This window comes from Gymnogyps californianus, chromosome 5 (genome assembly GCF_018139145.2).
Source record: "Gymnogyps californianus isolate 813 chromosome 5, ASM1813914v2, whole genome shotgun sequence".
NCBI lineage: Eukaryota > Metazoa > Chordata > Aves > Accipitriformes > Cathartidae > Gymnogyps > Gymnogyps californianus.
In genome coordinates this window covers 15,907,161-15,929,625 of record NC_059475.1, presented here as the reverse complement: position 1 = coordinate 15,929,625, position 22,465 = coordinate 15,907,161, and the positions used below count along the sequence as shown (strand labels likewise).

General features: G+C 37.1%; 1 protein-coding gene across 3 annotated transcripts in view; it reads left to right on the top strand.

Annotated features, from left to right (window-relative positions):
• USH1C (USH1 protein network component harmonin) overlaps positions 1-22,465 on the top strand; it is a 51,428-nt gene that overhangs the window by 10,280 nt on the left and 18,683 nt on the right. For 2 of the 3 annotated variants that reach the window (XM_050898205.1, XM_050898204.1), the window contains exons 5-15: positions 5,085-5,193; positions 5,297-5,321; positions 6,056-6,113; positions 6,881-6,984; positions 8,239-8,323; positions 8,741-8,800; positions 9,086-9,142; positions 10,962-11,104; positions 11,715-11,780; positions 13,980-14,104; positions 16,754-16,830. In XM_050898205.1, the coding sequence (XP_050754162.1) occupies positions 5,085-5,193; positions 5,297-5,321; positions 6,056-6,113; positions 6,881-6,984; positions 8,239-8,323; positions 8,741-8,800; positions 9,086-9,142; positions 10,962-11,104; positions 11,715-11,780; positions 13,980-14,104; positions 16,754-16,830 (909 nt within the window). The remainder of the gene's footprint in view (positions 1-5,084; positions 5,194-5,296; positions 5,322-6,055; positions 6,114-6,880; positions 6,985-8,238; positions 8,324-8,740; positions 8,801-9,085; positions 9,143-10,961; positions 11,105-11,714; positions 11,781-13,979; positions 14,105-16,753; positions 16,831-22,465) is intronic. The other variant, XM_050898206.1, reaches the window with a different exon arrangement.

Sequence of the window (22,465 nt, the reverse complement as noted above, 5' to 3'; positions counted from 1 at the left end):
CTGGGTTTGTGCAAACCCAGGCTCCAGGTTATAGCCTGCGTGATGTGGAAGATGTGAATAAAGGGGGGATCTTGAACTGAACTAAAAACAAAAAAGCCCCACCACCACCAAATATAAGATCAACAGAAAAGTCTAGGTGGATCAAATGAGGTCGACATTGCATACTTGAGGTTAAATAGTTATACACAAACTTCTGGTATTTTTCCAAGTGGGTAATCCAGAGAGAGGCTAGAGATGGGAATGGAGGAAGCTTTTTGAGCATTTTGCTATTGAGGAACTTAACCTTCCTTTGAAAAGCAGAGGTCACTCACTTTCCTGCCATTTCCTAGAATAACCAGCAGAATCCTAAATAGGCTGAGAGTCTTTATGGTTTGTAGAGGATGTTGAGTCTTTATGCACAGTGCCACAAGTCTGGCTTATCTCTGAGCCATTTTGCTTCTTGGCAGTACAGTCACATTGCCAGTGCTAATCCCAGTCCTAAAAATGCATTATTTACAACGGATTTCCTGAAGCGTCGAGGGCAATGGAACAGCTCTGGACCAAATTCTTGGTTTTGCGGTGGGGAACTAGCTTAAAATTTAGCAGAGGAAAGAGGAGTGTAATGGCACAGCCGCCAGGCCTGTGGGATGGATGGCTGGGTGGGTGGATGGATGTGGTTTTGAACATTTAGAACAAGTTGGTTAAGTGAGTGTTCTTTTCATAGCAAGAGCTATCAGGGGTGCAACACTAAACTGCAGACCCCGTGTGCTTTTCCTTGTCTGATTCTGCATTTTTACCGCAGGTTGTATGTTCGAAAGCCTTCAGTACCGACCTATTTCCGCTGTTATTAAAGATCATATTAAAAATCTGGTTGGTTTAAATGAAAACAGTCAAGCTCTTAGGAGTGCTGCAAATTGCACGCAGGCCATTGCCCTGGGTGAGATTTTTGGATGTCCAGCAGGTGGAGCAGCAGTCCCACTGGTTAGGGCCTGGGGACCACAATCCCGTTCTGCCTCTGCAGGTGTATTGTGTCCTGCAGGACAGTCACATACTGCATTTTCTTTGCTTTTGTAGTCTTCTGATGCTGTGTTGTCAGATACAAATCTTTAAGTTCAGTGGAGAGGAAACTGCGCTACATGAGCTATGCTGGTACAGTGGACGTGTTGTTTCGTGTACTGTTGCAGAGTATATGGCACTTCCCAGAAGAAGTAGAAAAGTTTGTGAAAGAAGTGAAGAAGATAAATGAGTGGTTTCTTGTTTTGTTGGTTTTGATTTTGGGTTTTTTTAGCTGAACAGATCACAGTAGGAAGATTCAATAATACTTATTACATATGAAAAAAGGCAGAAGGTGATGGCATGCCCAATGTCCTGTCACCCAAGGGCAGACCTGTCACAGCATGTGTTAAGGTGACAGCCTTTAAGACGCAGGCCATATTGAGGAATTCCTACTTGCAGTTCCACTCCCTCCTCCTCATAAATGAGGTGATGCAAATTTAGACTTTTGGTGCTGAGCTGTGCAGTGCGAGAGGAGTAGTCTGCAGCTGTGCCCATTTTTTCCATAAAACTGTCAGCAAGGTACAAGGAAGCTAGTCCTCAGTGAGCTAGACTGTGACTTCTTCACTTTTTTCCAGGCGTACATACTCCCATCAAACTTGTGTGATGGAGAAAACAGTAGATACACTGTATGATTTAGTCTGTATGGCCACAGTAGATCACTTGCTCAGTCTGATGAAGACTGGTGGTGTTATCTTCTGTCCTTCTGGTGACAGTAAAGTTAGAAAGTTTCTATGGGGGAGATTAGAAGTATCTGGCTCAAAAGAAAAAAAGATACTGTTATATTAAAAAAAAATATTGGGTCACAGAGTTTTCTAAGGTGGCAATTGCTTGCACAGTCTTAACAAACATGTTAAAGATTACAATATTTATTGTAATACTGTTGTGAATATTACAATGAAGTCTTTAATTCTGTAAGCAGGTAGTGATTTTTGCACAATGGCATTTTTTTTGCACCACCTTAGTGGTTAAGGCTGAATGAAGCTTCTTATCTCTTCCGGTTCCTGGTGAGTCTCCTGTGCCTTCTGCGTTCTGGAAGAGCTAACTCTTCTGATCTTCCACAGCAGCAGTTGCAAGTGTGTTCATAACTGATATAGGCACCAGGGGCCTGGTGCACTGGCAGTCCCAAAGCAAGTGGATGAAAAGGAAGTTCCCCCCAGATCACAGCTAGTATAGCCAAAATCTTTATATTAACTAACTTTCACCAAATGTTTTATGATGAACCTGCCTCTTCCTCTAAACTTTTTAGTCCATAAAGATGTTCATTAAGACTGTAAAAATCGTGCTCTTAATTTGTAGTATATGGACATTTTCCAAACCTAAAGTGAAAGCACAGAGCCTCTCGACAAAGTAATAGTAGATTTTTTTTTTTTAATGAGCATGACAATGCGTTCCACCCAAATTTTGTTGTTTAGAACTAGTTGCTTTAGCTTTGCTGAAATTTGAAATCAGCTTGATGCAGATACCAGCATGGAAAACTTAAGCCTAAACTGAAATTGGGCAGCTTGAAACTTGAGTCTTTAAGTGGAACATGTTAGGCAATTGTTAACTAGGGATAATGCTGCCATGAAAGCAGATGTATTTGCGAGAAGGCACACAAAGTTTCATTGATTAAGAACAAAATCCTATTCTGTTGACGAAAAGTCCTGTCAACTATCAGGGTGGCATTTTGATACATTTTACATAAAAAATTTTCACAATAGTTAGGCTATTGGAGAGCAGTAAAGCCAAAATGTTTGGCTTTATTCTTGTGGAGATCAAAGTACAGAGTTGTAAGAGGGTAGTGTTGATGGTTTGTTATTAAAGCCATTTCCTGGTAATCATTTCTGTATCTTACTGTGCAGAGGATTGATTTGCATTGCCTAATGGAAGAGAGTATGCACTAGTTTTCACACAGCCATGTCACGTGGTTCACGTTAGGTAAAAGTCTTTGCTTACGATGCTCTAGCCAGGGCCTGGCATTTTTCAGTGTTATCTTGAGCAGCTAATAAGATACAGCCTTAAATGAAGTGCACGATATCTCCATTACTGATTCCTTCTCAGTCTACCTGTGTAAGGGGATCATCAGGCAGAGTTCATAGAAACTTGGAAATATCTAGTCTAGTCATCATATCGTATCAATTTTGGATTTATATTAGAGGAAGGGAAGCCTTTTGAAATAAAAGCTTTCCAATGAAGTACTGTCACTTTATCATCAAATAAACGTTAGTTCTATTAGTTCTTTTGTGTATTCTGATAAATAAGATTTGAAATTTTATAGAAGTGGCTGAAAGCTTATGGTATCCTGTCTGTTCCACACTAGTAAATTGAACACTGCCAGGCAATATTCTTGGGGTGCTGCCATTTGATTGCTGATAAATGTTAGTGTGGTCCCCAGTGTGGCCTTTGGTCTATGCCAGCGAGCATTCTCGATCAATTCCTATGCAGTTCAGGTGTGCCAGGGGTGATTCGTAGAGAGCAGGTTACATGGTTACCACCCTGCTTTGGAGGAATTGTCTTCAGTGCTAGAGAATGGTCTTCATACTTAATTTACGTATAAGGCATATGTAGTTTCTGTGTAAAGCTGGCCTGTTTTTGGATCAGACAATGAGTCTTGGAGATAATTGAATGCACCGCGTAGGTTTGTTTCTACAGTCTTTTGCTTCCAGATATGTTACTTCTTTTTGGTGCAGTATGCTAATATAAAGATGCTGGAGGATAGTTCAGTTGTTCTTGTATTTCTCGTTCCTTCATGAGAGTTTTGTGATATGTTTTTCTGTGAGTTGTTCAGAACAATATTGAACTGTTTTGAGGCAGGTAGTACACACTGGCAATGAGGGTTATCTTTTACGCTAGTATACACTTAGTTATCTAGTATTATTTTTTTCTTTGGAATACCTGTTGGGTTTTTTTTCTATTAGTAAAACCTCTACATCTTTTCCTGCACAACAGGTGAAACCTCTGTGGAAAATTCCAGTTGCTTTTCAGTCCATTGTATACCAAATTTGTGAGACAAAAGGCACATAGGTTTGGAAGATAATCAAAGAGGGCCTGTATCTGTACAGAGACCCAGAGCCAATCCTTTAGGGTGGAGGACAGAGTGCAAATTACTGCTCCTTTCAGTCAAGTTATCTTCATCTAAATTTGCCTCGGGGATAACACTAGTTTTGTCTCTGCTATGCAGAGTGCATGTTCTTGGTCTGTTCTGTAGCTGACTATGCTCCTTGTCACCCGTGGAGCCCAAATACATATATCGCATTCACACGGAGGCCTGAGTAAGCTTGGGAATAAGTGATTGACTTGCTTTCTATCTGGTGGGAGCTTCCTTCTATGTTTCTGTCTCAAGTTTTCTCACTTTTTTCATGTCACACAACAGGGGGAATGTCACAGCCTAGGGGCCGCAGTAGGGTGGTGGTACCATCTTCTCAACCATAGTATATGATGGGTTGCTGCTGTGAAACACTTGAAGATCTGTCACCAGTAGCATGCAATTTTGTAGCTAATGTAGATGATCCAAGAAGACTTAAACTACTGCACCCCAGAATAAGCATTCATTATGCTAGTTCATGACCATTGTAGTTAATCAGAGGTTGCACCTGAAATGGAGGTAAATTCCATTAAAATAATGCATTGTTCTGAATCCAGAATCAGGCAAGGTAATAGGACCAAGTTTAGTTTCTTATTGATCAAAATAGTTAAGAAGATATCTCGGAGAACATATGGTAAAAGCAAACAGCTGAAGTGTAAAGGAAGAAAATCACTCCAAAATTATTTGAATTGAAATAGAGACACTTGTATTTAAGGTAATCTGTGGAGTACAAGTCTGATGTGTAGAGACTAGATATTATTTATAAAATTGTTATTTGGCCATTAATCTTCCCTTTTGGTGTTAAATATTAAGTTCAAACAAATACAGGTAAATCTGATCTGGACATTACCTGAAATTCAGAAAGCATTCAGGACTCAACATTATCAAACCTTTGCATCAAAATGATTGCCAGATTGCATCATTGCTTAAAAACCTTTAAACGTTAATTCACAATTTATTTTTTCTTCTCCCTTTCATTTTTGAGGTTGGAGATGAGATAGTTCGTATAAATGGATATTCCATTTCGTCGTGCACACATGAGGAAGTCATAAACCTCATTCGTACAAAGAAAATAGTGTCCATAAAAGTAAGACGTAAGTAACATAAAAAAATCACCTGTATCAGTAAAGATTGCTGTTAATAGATTGCTGGTGATCTGTAGAAATTTTTACTTAACAGAGTATTTTTCTTTTTCAGATATTGGCATGATACCCGTCAAAAGGTAATAGTATTTAATTTGAAAATAAATTAGATTATTCATTTTCACATAACCTCTTCAATATCCAAAGAACCTCTGTTTCTATCTGTATATTTGAAAATGTGTGAATGGGCATCTCTGTAGCCGATTAAAATGTCACATCCTTCGTGATAAACAGGCAGATGTCTTGTTTGATGAATTTGACTTTTTATGCCAGTTGCCTACTTAAATGAATCAATTTCTATTTCCTCATTATTCGTGGATATTACCTGGAAATTTCATTATCAATGCACCTAGCTTAACAGAGAGCTCCACTGCTTCTCTATATACGTAACATTTGAGGATTGCTTCAGAGCTTAGAAAAATTTCAAATTATTGTCCCCTTCCAATTTTTGTTGAAATGTTGAAACTTTAAGTGGAATGTTTGAGAAATGTTAATGATGGGAAGTGTCTCTCTGCATAGACATTTATATAAGCTGTTCAAGTTGTTACGATTATTTTCACAGTCTTTTTTAGAGTTTCCCAAAATTGTTTCACTTGAGGTTTTCTCAATTTTACGTTTCACCAGGTTTACTAGCCTAAGTAATTGTATAATTGTTTGATGTTCTATTTAAATTGCTGGAAAATAAACCAGTTGTTGTGAATGGTATCTAAAGGAACTTGTGGATGCAAAATAGGAGGCCACATTCCAAAGTAGGTTCTTGAATACATTCACATTTATTATATCCCCATTATTTTAAATTACTTTTTCCTTCCAGTTCAGCAGATGAACCCCTTAAATGGCAATATGTGGACCAGTTTGTGTCAGACTCTGGGGTAAGAGATCAATATCTTATTAAGATGTCTTCTGGGAAATCTGTAATGATTCTGAAACACTTTCTCTTCTGACCTTATCACAGAAGTTATTGTATGTATTTCTATGATGCAATATCTTGTTACAAGTGTTCTGGGAGAAACATCTTTTGTGATATGAAATGATTCTAGAATCATTAGGTAAGGAAAGGGCAGGATACAAATGAAATATCTTTTACTCATTAATAGGTACTTTATTTTGCTTGAGCTTATTAACTTACCAGGCTATAGTTCTACTGTATAAATCTTTAACAGATTATCTGGCCTATCTTAGCTATATTAGAGGAGGAATGACAGGTATGAATGCAAGTGCCTTCTATGGGTTGCAGCAGTGAAAAGAGAGACCACAATTACCGTTCTTTTGCTTTCAGGAAGAAAGACTTAGTTAAATAGTGAGCACTATCATGTATTTTTCCAGCTCTTTTGTCAGGGAACATCTAAATGATTATTTTGCCATATCACTTTCCTCTAATTTTCCTTCACCTTTTTCTGAAGACAAAGTTTGACTATTTAAACAATCTTCTACAAACAGAAAGATAAGTTCAGTCTTTCACCTCAGCCATGCAGCTCCACTGAAATGACTGTACTTCACATTCATCTCTAGCAGGACCTCGGAGGAGTCTTATCTTGATGTTGGCAGGGTTTGATCCTGGCTTCATGAAGTTTTATAGTAGTCTTGATACAAATTCTACACAGAGTAACATCTGCAGCATTTTTTAATCCCCCTACAGGAAGGAAAGGGCAGTGTTGCTGGTCTTGCTTCTTCTGGAGGGAGAGACAATAAAGAGAAGAAAGTCTTCATTAGCTTGATTGGTACAAAAGGCATAGGATGCAGGTGGGTACATGTTTGTTATTTAAAGTCACTGGTTTGTTATGTGAGACATCCAAGGCAGTTATTTCCATCCTTCATTGATATGATATCAGGAAAATGGAGATCCATGCTGGATCAGGAAGGCAAACTGGAACAGGAGGATATCTGTGGCACATATTATGTATTATTAGACAAAGCATAAACACCTGTGTTACAAGTTCTGACTTAAAACCAAAAAAATCTTTTAAATTTAAAAATAAGAGCAGGCTGAAAGTGACAGAATACAAGTTGTTATGGAATTGGATCTTTTAAATGCTCTTACATTTTAAAATATTTTTAAATGCTGCTCTGTGACATAGCAAGTTCCAGCACTGTCCAGTGTCAGGTTCACTCCCTGAACTTAGACTGCTTTCTGTGACCCTTTTCAGAACTGAGAAGTGATCACACAGATATATCCAGTTCCTAAAAGTAATGTTGAATTTGCAAGACTTTTAGAAATATGAACAGAGGCTTTGCAGACTCCTGTCCTTGCAGGACAGGAGGTTTTGGGGTAAAAGGGATGTTGTAGGATTTCTTATATATTTAGGAATATATAGTTGAAGTTATCAAGATTGAACTGGACAGAATATTTTCTAAAGCATAGCTTTTCTTTCATATTATTTGGAAGATCTAAAGGTTTTAAAAAAATCACTTACAAACCTGGAGGGGTGGTTCAACATCACCTGCTGGATATATTATCTACAAAAATCATTGCTGTGTTTGGGCCCAGCTTAGGCTGCAGCTTAAAGTCTCCAGGCTAGATGTTGGCCCCTGGTTGAAACGTCCTTCTTGCTTCTAATACATAATCCTGAAAAATAACATTGTATTATACATATAGTATACCGCAGTTCAGTGAGTAAATGTGCAAGCAATTAGTAATTCTTCATTGTGTTACATGCTTACTTTTGAATGTCATTAGTGTCCCAGTCCCTTAGACAGTGTATGTCAGTATACTATGTTAGTTTCAGCATCTAAGGAAAAATCCAGAAGCTTGAATATTTTTCTTTTAGCTTTTTCTTAAATCACAGTTTTGTGGTGTAAAGGATAGAAAAGTAGGATGATAAACCATTGTGTGTGTACTGGCAAATTTTGGTGTTTGTTTCAGAGTAGGCTAATACCATAGAAATATTCTTTAATCAGAAACAAATTATGAGAAAACAACCAAGACTTCTCACTGTATTACACTGTATTATTCTTTAAATATTATCCTATAAATGTTTGGTTTTTATATTACACCAGTATTTCCAGTGGTCCAACACAAAAACCAGGCATTTTTATCAGCAATGTTAAGCCGAGTTCTCTTTCAGCAGAGGTGGGCTTAGAGGTAAGTATGCCACCTTCCAAGGTAGGTACCACAAGGAAATCTTTTTTTGGTATTTACTACTTCAAGGATTCTGGATCACTGTAAAGTCACTAGTTGTGGGGTTTTTTCCATGGGAAAGAAATACCTTGTGGTTACATTTCAAATGAAGTGTTTCCTAAATTTAAAGAACATGAGAGTGCCCTCCTGGGTCAGATCAATAGTCTACCGAACTCAGTATTTGGTCTCAAACAGTGGCAATAGCAAATCCTAATATAGGAGGATGTGCAAGCCTGGCCAGTTTCCGGTCTGTTCCCCTTATACTCTGCCAGTACCTATGATTATTGTATTAAGAATGTTAGAGAGTATGTCTCTTTCTGTTTTCATTTAATATATGTACCAATTTAGCATCTGTATTAAAATTTGAATTAACTCCTATAGGTCGGTGATCAGATTGTTGAGGTAAACGGAGTGGACTTTTCTAATGTGGATCATAAAGAGGTAAGATCAAGTCTTCCTAATTCCCTGAATTTGTAGTTGTCAGCTTATTAAGCGTCTGTCTGATTTTCCTGGCTGCGAAAAATAAGTTTTGATACCGGGCTACTTAACCAAAGAGGTTGTGTATTGAACATGGGCATTTGGAGATTTGAATACCTACCACCCTGTTTAGTTCAGGTAGGTCTTCTGGAAATTCCAGCCTTGACAACCAGCATCTTTCATCCTATATATACAGGCCTTTTATCACTTAATTCAGGCTGATTTTTGGTTTTTTTTTTTAATTTGCAGGCTGTCAGAGTGCTCAAAAGTAGTCGTACTTTGACTATCTCTGTGGTAGCAGGCGCTGTAAGTAGTATATTTATAAAAGCAGAACATTTGTGATAATTACTGTCTGGGCAGATAAATGGTAAAAATAAATAGATAAGAAGTAAAGCTGTGTTTCTTTATAATGTCTGTACCACTAAATTCTGTCAAACCAGGGCAATGTTGAGTGGCTTTTGATTATTTCATTGGTAACCTTCCACAGTATGCTCAAATAAAACAGTTTCATGACTGTGGGCCAGTGCAAAACCATTCACTTGACAAGGACTGGAAATTAACCTTATCGTAATCATTTCTCATGTTTGAGAGCTTCTGTTCTAATAGATAGCTACTTCTGCTGAAACATGAAAGGTGAATTGGGTTGGAGTCAATTAATCTTTCATCCTGAATAGCTGATGTCTTAGTATTATTCCAAATTAATTCCTTGTGTAACTGTTTATCTTATCTCTTTAGTGTATCAACACATTGAAAATGGTTCAATTTTCTGTTTCCACTGTTTTGTACAACAGAACTATACGCCTTTGGGGCCTAATCTAAAGCCAGCTGAAATTAATTAAATCTTTCCACTGGCTTCAATGTGACTTTCAATAAATGTTTTAATGTTTTTACTACTTTAATCCTTCTTACAGTGAAATGTATAGTTATATACAAGAGGATACTCAAGTTCCATAGACTGATCAAAGATGGTAGTTTCATTTAAGCTACTTCCTAAGGGCTCATGTGTACTGTGTAGCTATATTAAGGAATTAATGGTTTAATTAAACTACTCTTACAGTAACAAAAGATGCAGTTGTCCAAAGGCATTGTTGACATTGTTTAAACAAATGTTCCAGACTAGTTGATTAAGCTCCAGGAATTCAACATCCTAAGCACTTAGTTTCAACTCCCAGATATGTTACCAACTGTTAGAAAAGATGGGATCTATTCCAGCATATACCTGGGGTTGCATCCTTAAAATGGTGAATTGTTGCTACGATCTCTTCTGCTCCACCCTACTTCACCTTGCACATCTCTCCTTTCCTCAATACACATCTTTGTTCTGAAGAAGAGATTGCAAAAGGAAACAGCTTCTCTACTCCTGTTTTTCGGTCAGCAAAGACCATAGTGCAAAGGCATTCTTCACTGCCTGTTTTTGTTCGAGCTGTCTACTTTGAGCCTTACAGACATGAAAAATCCTGCCTTCCTAATTAACATGGGATTTTAATTTCAGTAATGAAAATTAGATAAATGTTATCAAAGTGTTCCACAAATGGCACCATGGAAATATCTTTCTTGAATAGAAAATAGTGCTGGTGTCTTAACTATAAAGCACATGAAACAGGAACAAAACCAACTGAAAACACATCAACTATATAACCTTTTGGCAATGTACGTCCCCTGTATTTGGGTTCCCTGAACAATGGTACATTTCCACAGCAGCCAGGCACAAGAGCATTAAAACACAGTAACTGTGTAGTTGTCTTCCACACTGGCATTCATTCAATGTGCTGTTCTCTAGAATTGCGTTGCTCAGTTAGATTTCAAGAAAGTACAACGTGGAGTTTTTTCTGGGTGACACACTGAGCATGTCTTTGGCATGACCCCTACGCTGTTGTTGCTGACTTTAGTAGTTGCATGCCTCTTCTGAGTTGTTTAGCACATCATAACTTTGAGACTGAAACTGGGATAGCTCTTTGGAATGAAGTGGTCAGATCTTTCGGGGTCTTTCAGAAAGCATTCCTCAGAAAAAGTGAAGTGAAGAAATGGCAGATGTGCTAGTATGTAATCAGTTTTGAATTATTTCCTAGAAGAATTACATTCATCAGACTTTCACAACTGATTTGAGTGGTGGTTCTGATTGCAGGGAAAGGAGCTGTTCATGACTGAGGAAGAAAGGCAGAGAGAAGCACGTCTCCGTGAGCAAGAACGCCAGGAGTTAATGCATCAGAAGCGACTTGCGCTGGAGACTAACAAAATCATCAAAGAGCAGCAAAAGAAAGAGAGATTGTAAGGACTCTGTATAGGACAGTCTGAGAAATTTAGCTTGGATTTGGAAAGGGCATGGAAGACAGGAGCAACTGTGAGAAGATTCCCAACTTAGATTAACTTAATTTTGCTGTTGCAGAGTCTTTGTTCATAAATCCTTATCCTGTGGTGCTCTTGATGTTCTGGGTTTTCAAAGCTGATATCATTCAAACACATCTTGACCAGAAGGGTCACTTTGTTCCCTGACTGTCATACCCCTATGATTCAGTGTGATATTAGGTATTTTCCTGATGCCATTCCCTCAACCTTTATTTTTAGCAGGACAGTTACAAATTTTATACTCTTACAATAACACACTATGGAACTGTCTCAGAAGGAGATAGTGACTTACAGAGTTAAATAGATGATATGCCCTTATTATCCAGATGGTCATGAATGGCCTCAGGGTTCCTACAAAAGTATATTGAACCCTTGGTATCTTAAAGATTACTTTTAAAAAGGAGCATTTTTCCCCAATGCATATGTATTTACTGTCTATATCTTTGACTAACTATATGTTGACACACTTCGTGTAAGTACTTACTCAGAAAATACTATTTTTATCATGATGTCCTAATTCCTCTTATTGTAGAAGAAAACTGGAGATTTCCCAGAAGACTGCAGAGGAAGAAGAGAGATATCGCAGAGAAATAGAGCAGTAAGTAAAAACCTTACATAGACAATATGCTGCCTGAAAAAGGGTCCTTATATATTAGATCTTTTCTAATAAAATTGTGTAATATTTCCATTTAGCTAAATGTAAGGTCCAATGCATATCAGTAAGTACACCACAATTACGGAAGAGGAAACTGATCTGAAAATCAGCACCTGGAAAATATGAGGGTTATGGTGATAATAAATTCAATGTGACATTGAAGTTGAGTGCTTATTTTTAAAATGTTATAAATGTATAGAGAAACTTAAGATTAAGGAAGTTCTGTGTCTCAGAACTTGTTTAGTCTGTTGTCACTGAACCACTACATTTAATTCTAATAGAAAACAAGAAATGAATACTCCAAGGAAATGGATCAGGAAGAAACAGACAAGAATGACTAAAGAGTTGGAAAACTTGCATATACTCAGGGCCTTGATGACATATCCACTTAGCTTATATTTAAAAAAAACAAAACACAGATAGTTTGTTCATGATCTGTAAGAGTGTACACAGTGTGGAATTTAATAGCCTTTTCAGGCTATGAGACAGTTCTGAAAACAAAAGCTATGTAGATTTAGACTAAAATAAGGACTATGTGATGCTAATTGTCTTGAGTAGAAATTTCAGTCATCGTAAATTTTAAGTAGGCTTTTGCTTTTCTAAGGAGAGAATTAATTAAATTAAAACTGTGGCACCAAAAGCAGGGAGTTCTATAACCTATTTAATCAGGAAAAATTATTTTTATTACGGTCTGTTCTGGTTTTAAAAATCTGTGATTCTAGGAACTAGACACATTCAAAGATTGTATCATAATAAAGTCAGTACTATAAACGTAACTTAAGCATTGTTTTACATTTGGAACTTTAAAATTAAATCGTATATCAGTTTACCAGTTCAAGACAGGCTACAGCCAAGAATAGATCTTGGATCACTTAAAGGCACCATATATGAAGCTACAAGCTATTAGGTTATATGGCAGTTCTCTTGTGACCTACTTGGGATTTGCTGAATTTTCCTTCAAGATGTCCTTTTTTTGATCATGCTGCCTTTCTAGGTGCCTTCTAGGTAATTTACTTGTTTTATGAGCTCCTTTGTCCTGAAGTGTGACAATTCTCCTCCCCCTCTTTTTTTTTCCCCTCTTTTTTTTCCCCTCTTTTTTTTCCCCTCTTTTTTTTCCCCTCTTTTTTCCCCTCTTTTTTTCCCCTCTTTTTTTTTCCCCTCTTTTTTTCCCCTCTTTTTTTCCCCTCTTTTTTTCCCCTCTTTTTTTTCCCCTCTTTTTTTCCCCTCCTTTTTTTTCCTCCTCTTTTTTCCCTCTTTTTTTCCCCCCTTTTTTTTCCCCCTCTTTTTTTTCCCCCTCTTTTTTTTTCCCCCCTCTTTTTTTTTCCCCCTCTTTTTTTTCCCCCTCTTTTTTTTTCCCCCCTCTTTTTTTTTCCCCCCTCTTTTTTTTTTCCCCCTCTTTTTTTTTTTTTTTTTTTCCCCCTCTTTTTTTTCCCCCCTCTTTTTTTTTTTTTTTTCCCCCCTCTTTTTTTTTTTTCCCCCCCTCTTTTTTTCCCCCCTCTTTTTTTTCCCCCCTCTTTTTTTTTTTTTTCCCTAAATGCTGAATTTGATGCAGTTTGTCTCAGCAGTATTTAGTTCTTTTTGGGAAGAGTCACTTTTTAGTTTAGTCTAGAACTATATGTTTAGGAAGCAATCATCAAAATGGAGATAAGATACAGAAGAAAGACATGCACTTTTTAGGTATAATTTACCATTGTGACATCTGATTTAGGCATGTGGTAGATGTTCTGTCACTTAGTATTTTAGTTAAAACTGACTATTTTTCTAATAGATACTTCCCAGTTCTAAAAATGAAAAATTATTAGGTGAGAGATGGGTTTTGGCTTCAGTTAAGGTGACAGTATTGTAGTGTATCACTCTGGGCTTAATATCTGTGCAGGTGTTTATATAACTGGCCTTAGAAGTCTCAATATTAAATAAGAATATTTTACTCAGTTACATTGTATTTTACAAATTATCTTAGTAGCTTCGTAAATGAAACTTAGATTGATGAAAGGAATTTGGTTTGGGGGAAGGGGCAGTTTATTATGCTTTATATTAAAGAGAAAAAACCCAAACATACTGAACACTAAATAATTGTAATGAATTTATATTGATGCTGCTGCTTTTATACTCAGAATTCCTAGCTGCATTTTTTTCCTATAGGATAACAGCAGAGGAAGAGAAATTTAAAAAGGAGTGGGAAGAAGACTGGGGTCCTAAAGAACCTCCCAAATCGCTAAAAACTGTAACTGCAGAAGTGCACTCTGCCCCTTGTTCCAAACACAAAAGTAAGTAATTGATTTCAATCTGCTTCCTAGGGAAAGTATTTGTTTCAGACACATCACTGAGCTGTATGGAATATATCACCAGTTCGTGTCCAAGCCAAGCTAGCTAGGACTTGGTTATTTTCAGAAGGCTGGGAGCATATGATAGATTAATAGCTCTTATTTAACAGGTACCTAGCTTGCAAAATCTACATCCACTCTAACAGTCATGGTTTTTAACAATCAGCAGCAGCAGGAAAGAGAAAAAAAATAAAGCTCACTAAGAAATTGTCTGAAGTATCAACCTCTTTAGCTTGGGGTTTTGGTGCATTGCTTTCCATGTTGTTTCTGTTCAGTGTTTTGCCTGTCAACCTTTTCGCAAAGCAGTTCTTGCATCAGTAGACTTGTGCTTATTTCCACTATATGGAAGTAGTGCTGCATTTTTTTATATGATATGCGATTATGTTTTTATGTCCATGTGGATACGCTGATATTCAAATACTAAGTTATATACATAAGAGTGCTTTCATCTCAGTGAAGAAAATATTACTTGTAGTAATAAGTAATATTTTAGGTTTTACGGGCATTTTGTTACTGGGGGTTTGTTACTTTTCAAAATGAAGGTATGAAGAAGGGGAGACAAGTGCTTGTTTTTGTTCTTTCATTTGGAATTAGCTTTGAGCTTTCTGCATTAATCATACCAGCAAATAATTTAACATCACTTTTATATTTGAGAAGAGATCTTGGGAGGTGGAGTGTTTGAAGGTAGAAAACTAGTACTAGATTTGCAGTCTCATTTGGAGTGAATGAATGCACTTTGTACTATTCCTATTGTTACCTTTTTTCTTCTCCCTTACTCTAAATCAGTGTATTACGGAGGGTGGAGATTATGGGTTTGAGTATTTTTGTCTGCTTGCTTCTAACTAAAAAAGATAGATATGGAATCTCTGCTTTTGGCTTGGAGGAAATTAATTCAATGTTTAGTTTTCAGAAAAATCTAAAGATCTTTTCCCTCATCTATTCAGCAGGCCCTCAGTCCTCTCTTACTGTGGCAGTCTTTTGGGGCTGTAGGAATGTCTTGAAGCTGCCTTGCTTCTCTTCCATGAGAAGGGGTGAACAACTTAATATACTGAATGTCATGAAAAAAATGAACAGAAGTCATTGTTGCGAAACAACAGAGACACACTAAACAAAAATAGAAAAACTAAAGATTCTTAAGAATCAGTGACTTTTAAGTGTTTTTCCTAGATCTTTTGACAAATCTGTTTCTTACCAGCATGCCTTTCACATCTAATTTATTCCTTCTCAGGCTAAAGTATTTACCGCATCATTTTTCTGCATATCACTTTCTTCAGTTTATGCTCTTTTGACAACTATCTTGACAATGAAATGATGACAGTATAATGATGTTTACAACCGGTGCAAAAATAATCTTGCATGCTAAGAGCTTGGGTAGCGAATCATGTAAGCATGTACTAATTAAAAGCATGCAATCAGAACTTCTGAATCAATTCCTAGTGACCTGAGAAAAGCAAGGTACCGTGAGAAAGCTAGGTACATCTCTAAGAATTTGCAAAATTCAGGCATCTGTCCATGAGTTGCTGTGTGTAGTAGCCGATCTGTTAATATCTTAAATAGACTATCTGTCAGAGTGGAAAAAAAATCCTGCTTTTTCAAATGTGGATTACCTGTAGATCTTGAAACACCTTTTCCTTACTTTTTGTTTTTTCTATTCCCTTCCTACTATCATTTTCTCTACTGAATCTGTCTCTCTTTCCTCCCCTGTCCTCCTTTTTCCTGTCTCTTTCCTCTCTTCATCCATCGCAGCAGATCTTTCACAAACAGGCTGTAGTCTGCGCAGACTGAAAATTGATTTGATATCACTGGGCAGGCTGCTTCAGAATTAGTCAAGGGACTGAGGAGGTACTGTTTGTACACTGCAACTTTTCCATGAAGAATTGCTCTGAAGTGTAAGTCCGACTTAGTTGTCCAAAGGAATTTAAGACGCTTGGAGCTTAATTGGCAGTTAAGAAGCTAAACTGGAAGCTACAGATAGTATGTGGAGAGTGTACTAAAATGGTATTAGACAAAGGAAAAAGTGGAAAGTGCTTGTTGCATAACTTAAGGGAGACCTGGGTCAGTTCCTAACGTGATTACGGTATTTTTTGTGTGACTTCGGGGAAGTCACTTAACTTTTCATGGATGAGAAACTGAGATGGGGAAATGTTTCTTCTGCAACCATCTTTTATCCATTTAGTTTTCTGATTCTTCAGGACAGTGTTTTCTCTGTATAGCATTTGCCCCAGTGACAGTGCAGTAGAAGATATTTCTTTTTGAAGCCAGATATCCCAGAACTGCTGATGGTTTAATTACAGGGAAAGCCACCTACCTCTGCAGGCTTCCTTTCATAGCAGAGCAGACTAATTGGCCATGTGCAGATCCTAACTACTCTTCAGGGTTGAACGAGGTTGGAAATTGATTTGATTTAAGCACAACCTCTTTTTTTTTTTTTCCCCTTTTTTCAATTATGTGGAAAAATATCCCATTGCTAACTTCCTTTTAGTTCATGGAAACTTCTAGTCAAGCATTGCTGATCTCTTTTTCCTTTCATGGGAACCTCCAGTTAGACTGTCATTTCTATCTCCTCACTCCTTTCCTCCTTTGTTTCTCTAGTAGATTTAAAGGGAGTTGCACATGACCAACTTGAAACAGATGACATGGATGAAGTGATCATGAAGCAGGACAAACAGGTTTGCCGCTCAGCCTTAACTTCCTATCCTGATTCAGATTCTTCCTGTGTTTCACTTCCTCCTTACAGTCAGTCTTGACACTGAACTGATCATTTGGTTTTGCTAGGGCAATATGTGTGGTCCTTTGGTAAATGATGAAAGGTTATGACACTGTTGCTGTCATTGCTTTCTAAAGATACCTTGATACAAATACAAAATCTATCAGTCCTACAGAAAGGTGGATTATATTGACAGCTGTGTGTGTTATCAGTGTTTCTTACATAAAATTATGGTAACGGATTCTTTTGTATGTTTTTACTTAGCAATGTGTTTTTTAATATTTATGCAGTTGGCTTGAAATATTTTATCCTAGGAAATGGAGCTTTTCTTGTCTCCTCAAACACCACTGTGTTCTGCCACAAGCTTGAATAAGTTTGAATACCTGTTTCATTTTTAAGAAGGCTTGTTAAAACTAGCGTAAAGTAGGACTGTGACCATTGAAATCTTAGCAATGCATATGGCTGTATGGTTCTGTATGAAGCTTACTTGTTGCATTTGCTTTGTTTAACATAAAATGTGTATCAATAAAATAAGGGTAACTTATGACTAAATGTACTAGCACAATTGATCAAGAAGTTGTCTAAGAACTTGTCATGTAATATCGAACCTTTGGTGTTGCGCCTTCAAATAAATTTTAATCAGTTACATGTATCAGCATGGATTTATCTGAATCTGAACCAGTCCTTGACTTTTCTTCAAAAAACAGCTTCTCCTTTACCTTTTTTAGCTTTTGGATGGTTTTATCGGTATGAAGGAAAATTTCCCACAATCCGCAAGGTACAAAGTTTGATATGTAAATTTGTTTGCTGTGCATTTGAATTTTAATTCCTCTTTTTTTCTTCTTCTCTGTTATTACTAGACATTCTTTATAGGCAAATGCTTCTTCTTTTAACGTGTGCACAAATTAAGATGCGTTTGGGATGCATCTGCCTAGGAGTTTGTCCTTTTGAATACTTTGGACTTTTTGAGTTCTGCCAGCTGCAGTGGAAATTGTATGTCAATACTTTGCAGAAGGTGTTCAATACAGTGGGCAGTGCATGTCTCTATGGTCTCCAAAAGTCCTCAGAATAATGTATTAAAAAAAGTACAGAGACAAAAATTCAATGGGAACTAAGTATGCAGTTCCCAGTTATACCTTTGCAAATCTCCCAGTAAGAGGAGTGCTGAAGGCAAAAGGCTTTTAGGTATGTACATCACACAGAATGAGCAAAAAAAATTGAAAATCTTTAAGCTTGATAGAGTACTTTTATATCTGTAGAGCTGCTGCTAAAGTATTGCAATTTCACATTATTAGAGTTTCAAATAATACTTTATTCCTACTGTTGCTTTATTCTCTTTATTGCTTTCAATGTATATTAGCCATATTATAGGGGTTTTGTGGTTGTGTTGTGTGTTTTGGTGGTGGGTTTTTTTTTTGTGATGGCTGATGGTAATTAACTGGGGTAGAAGTGTCAAGAAGAGTTCATATGTCTATCTTCTGAGAACTCAAGGTTTCTGAGGAGGTCGGGATCATGTCTGACAGATGAAGTATTTGTGTCACCGTTTAGGACTATTACTTTAACCTTCTGTGTGGACAGGAAATGCCTGTTCTGCTTAATAGAGAAAGGAAATGATGGTACACTCGATACCATTTTGTACTACTAGCGACTGTAAATCATCATGGATCTGTAACGTGTGAAAGCCAGTACAGTTAGGATTTCTATCTGAAAACTATAAAGACATGTTATGAAAACTCAGTCTCTTGACACAAATAGGTGATCTTCTGTATTGCTGCTGACAAAGAGAGTTTACAGAGCATCCAAATACCTTTTCATATAGTAATGAAGATCTTGCCCAGTTCCTGTTGAACTCTACTACACAGTGTGGACTAGAAGCTTGAAAAGATGTATTTTTAATGTTTTGCTTTTAGAAATATTTTTAAATCTGGAAGTGATGAATTTTCATCCTACTCCAAATAGCTAATAGATTTTTTGTTTTGTTTTAAAAAAGAAAATTTCACTCTGTACTAAAAATGTCTATAATAGGAAGTAAACTGAATCCATGGGGAAAATGGATGGAAAGGATGACTCATCCTGTTGTATTTGAATGCAGTGAATGCAGCTAAGATTGTCTGATATATATTCATGTTCTGGAACACTTTGGCATGTGTACTGCTTAGTGTGCCTTTGAATTCAGTAATTTTTCAAATGTTGATACCTAGCAGGTTGACCTGCCAGATGTTACATTTAGTAGACAGTACTAAATGTATCCTCTAATTTATTAGAGGATAAGATAATATCAGCAATTGTTATTAAGGTACAAACTAATTAGCCCTGAATAAAACATGCCAACAGAATTATGTTTATGTTAAAACATTAGTGTGAAAAGCTAGATTTTTTTACTTAAACTTTTTTAAATTTTTGTCTCCAATGATCATTGATTTATTTTTTTTTTTCCCGACACCACCACTAGTTAACCATGAAGCAATAGACAACATCCCACTGAACTCAGCAGTACAAAGTTGCAATTAACTACTTGACTGGGAGAATTTAGTTTTGCAACTGCCAGGGAAAATGTCTGTTTTCCAAGGCTTTATTATCAATATTACATGTAAAAGGTGGAAGGAAGACAAACCATGCTATTTAAGGTAAAGCATGTTCATGCTTTGAATTCCCAAAACCGCCATGAAAAGTCAGTAGCTGATGATAATGAGCAAAGCAAAATCAAACCCAAAATGTAGCCTCTCTGGGCACTGGCAGTAATTGACAATAAGTGGCCAGCTGCTCCTCCTTTTTACTTTTTCATAAATAAAAGGAGAACATGGGCTTTCCAATAGGAAGTAGGCCCTACCAGTACAAATGGGAGAGGGTCGCAGAAATGTGACATCATTAAAGTAGAAATAAGGAGTAGAATGTATTTTGAAGACAACAGGAACAGAGGCTCCAAAAAGACTATGTAGTTTTCCCCTTGGGTTGCACTCTACATCTAAAATTCTAGAGTTGTTTTGTGCTCTATCAGTTCACTCACATGAGTAGATTTTATCTGGTGCTCGTAGGAGCTACTTGGTCTTTGTGATGCAGTGTTCTTTCCTGGGAGCAATTCAGTTTCTGCACTGATCTAAGCCTTTTCTTTGTAATTGCTTATTTCAGCTGTATTAAGGCATGCAATGCTGGTTTTAGGACATGTGCATCAAGATGTTTTACGCATAGAATATTCACATCTACCTATACATGAGCATCTGTCACCTGAAAGCAGTCAGTTTTGGTTTTATATAAAAATGCCAGAACAGAGAGATGACAAATCAAGACCTAACCAAAACAGTTTGAATATTCAACATTTTGTAGTGGGCCTGTGTGCCCTAATGTTGTAACTTTGCAGAGGAGCAAAAAAGTTGAACTGTCTGATCTTGTCCAACTTATGTTAATGTGCACAGGCCTTCCAAATAAGGTTGAATTTCCTGTGAATTGCTGGGGAAATGGACTTTAGATTTTCTTTTAAAAGACCATCCCCATACTTGCACAGACTGTAATTAAATTTTCAGGCAGGCACTCATGTACTGAGCTTGAAGTTTGCGATGTTTTTAGCTGATGTAAAAATCTGTTTAACTAAAAAAAAAAAAGAAAAACAAAACCACCAAAACTTCCCAGAAAGGGAAAGAGCGAAAGAAGTCAAAAAGTGACAGTCTGTGTGAACAGAAGAAGAATAAAAAGGAAATGGAATTTGAGCAAAAACTTGCCAAAGAGAAAGAAGGAATGTTGGAGAAAGAAAAACAACTGAAAATAAATCGTCTTGTGCAAGAGGTATGTTGTGTTCTCCTATCAAGTGCGAAATTTTATTGAAAAAAAAATTAGCTGAATCTTTAGTGGAATTATCTTAGCAGGACATTTGTTTAATTATGTCAAAGATAATGAAGTTTAAAAAAATTGCTGTTTCACTGCAAAACTCTGTTCCCACGTTTGCTTGTTTCTACAGTCAGTTTTTGCCCAAATGAGGATGCCTCTGCAGATAATGAGTATCCGTGTGTAATGATGAATTTAATGAAAGACAGCAAAATAGACAATCATTCTCAAAAGCATTATTAGTTTTAAAACTAATTTAAATGGCATTTCATACTTCTGAAACATATTTGTATTGTAACTATACCTATAACCTTTTTTCATGCACCGATGTTATGGTTAAGGTATCTGAGACAGAACGAGAAGACCTAGAAGAATCAGAAAAGGTGCAGCACTGGGTGGAAAGACTTTGTCAAACACGGTTAGAACAGATTTCCTCTGTGGAGAATGAGTCTCCTGAGGTAAAGTTCTGGCTTCTCCATATATTGCATGGTCTCTAAATAACTCACTAGTTGTCTCCTAAAAGCAACAGGTTTTTACCAGAGAAAAATCTGTCTTGGTCTTTCCCTCTCAGCCTTCATTCTAAGAGGGGAAAAAAATGTCAGTAATTGATAAATTACAATCTGTAGCATTTGCTGTGCCTATATTATGGAGATTTTTAAATTATTTTAATGAACTGGTTTTATTTTGTCCTTTTTAAGTACATTATCACCACAAAATTAAGAGTTTTATTGGCTTGTGAGCTGTTTGGGCTAGGTGGGACAAGCTACCAATAATAAAACTGAGACTAGAATACCCAGCCATATTTTTTTAGTATCCTGTGAAAATAAGAACATCATTGATGATGAGCTCTTGGATGCTTCCTTGTATTGCATGGAATAAAGGTACAGGTTAAGAAAATGATAAAGATAAACTCCCAAAGAACAGGGTTTGGTTTTGTGTTTTAAATAGTCCCCTTAAACGAAGTGAGTTGTAGGTAGTGATTGTGGCTTAGAGCCTGATGGTTCTAGATGTGGAGTGAGGCTTTCCCACCATCCTGCTGCTCTGGCTCTCTTCCAAGCACAGCTGCTTTCAAGAGGAACATTGCAATCTGCTGAACTCTCCCGGGATCCCCGAGAAATTGCAACCACAAAGGGGACCCTTGAGGAACACTCTCGCATGAATTTCCTTCAGGTCAATGTGGAGCAGCTCTGAAAAAAGCAGCTGGTCTTCTGTTCTTCCTGTCCTCAGGCTCAGATCCATGTGGCTCTTCAGTGCAGGTCTCTAGGACAGTGGAATGATTATGCTGAGTTTTCTCTTGCTACCTAAATTTGGCTGCCTGTGTTCTGCTAGATCTTTGTCCCCCTTATTTGTAAAGTAAGAGGGAACATCACAGATTAAAATCACTGTTGTATTTCCAGAGCTCTACCCTGATTTAAGACGAGCACTCTGTGTTGTATTTGCTCCATCAATTCTTCTGTTACATTATATACAAATATTCTATTACAATTGTTCTGCAAAACTATCCAAGCAGGTAAACTCATGTAAAACACAAAACCAGTATGCTTCTGAGGGATAAATGCAGCTGAACAATATTCAGGTACTACAGACTTGAACTGCTACTTGAGTACAACAGCAGTTAAGATCTCTGGACCTCTGTCAAAGAAACACCTGGTTTTTAGTACCAAGGGGTGAATATGGCAGATAAGGAGATCCCAAAGAACATCAACAGATACACCCACTTGAGGGAAGTATTGTCATATTAGACTAAGATGCATGTGTCTGTAGGACAGCTCATCTCT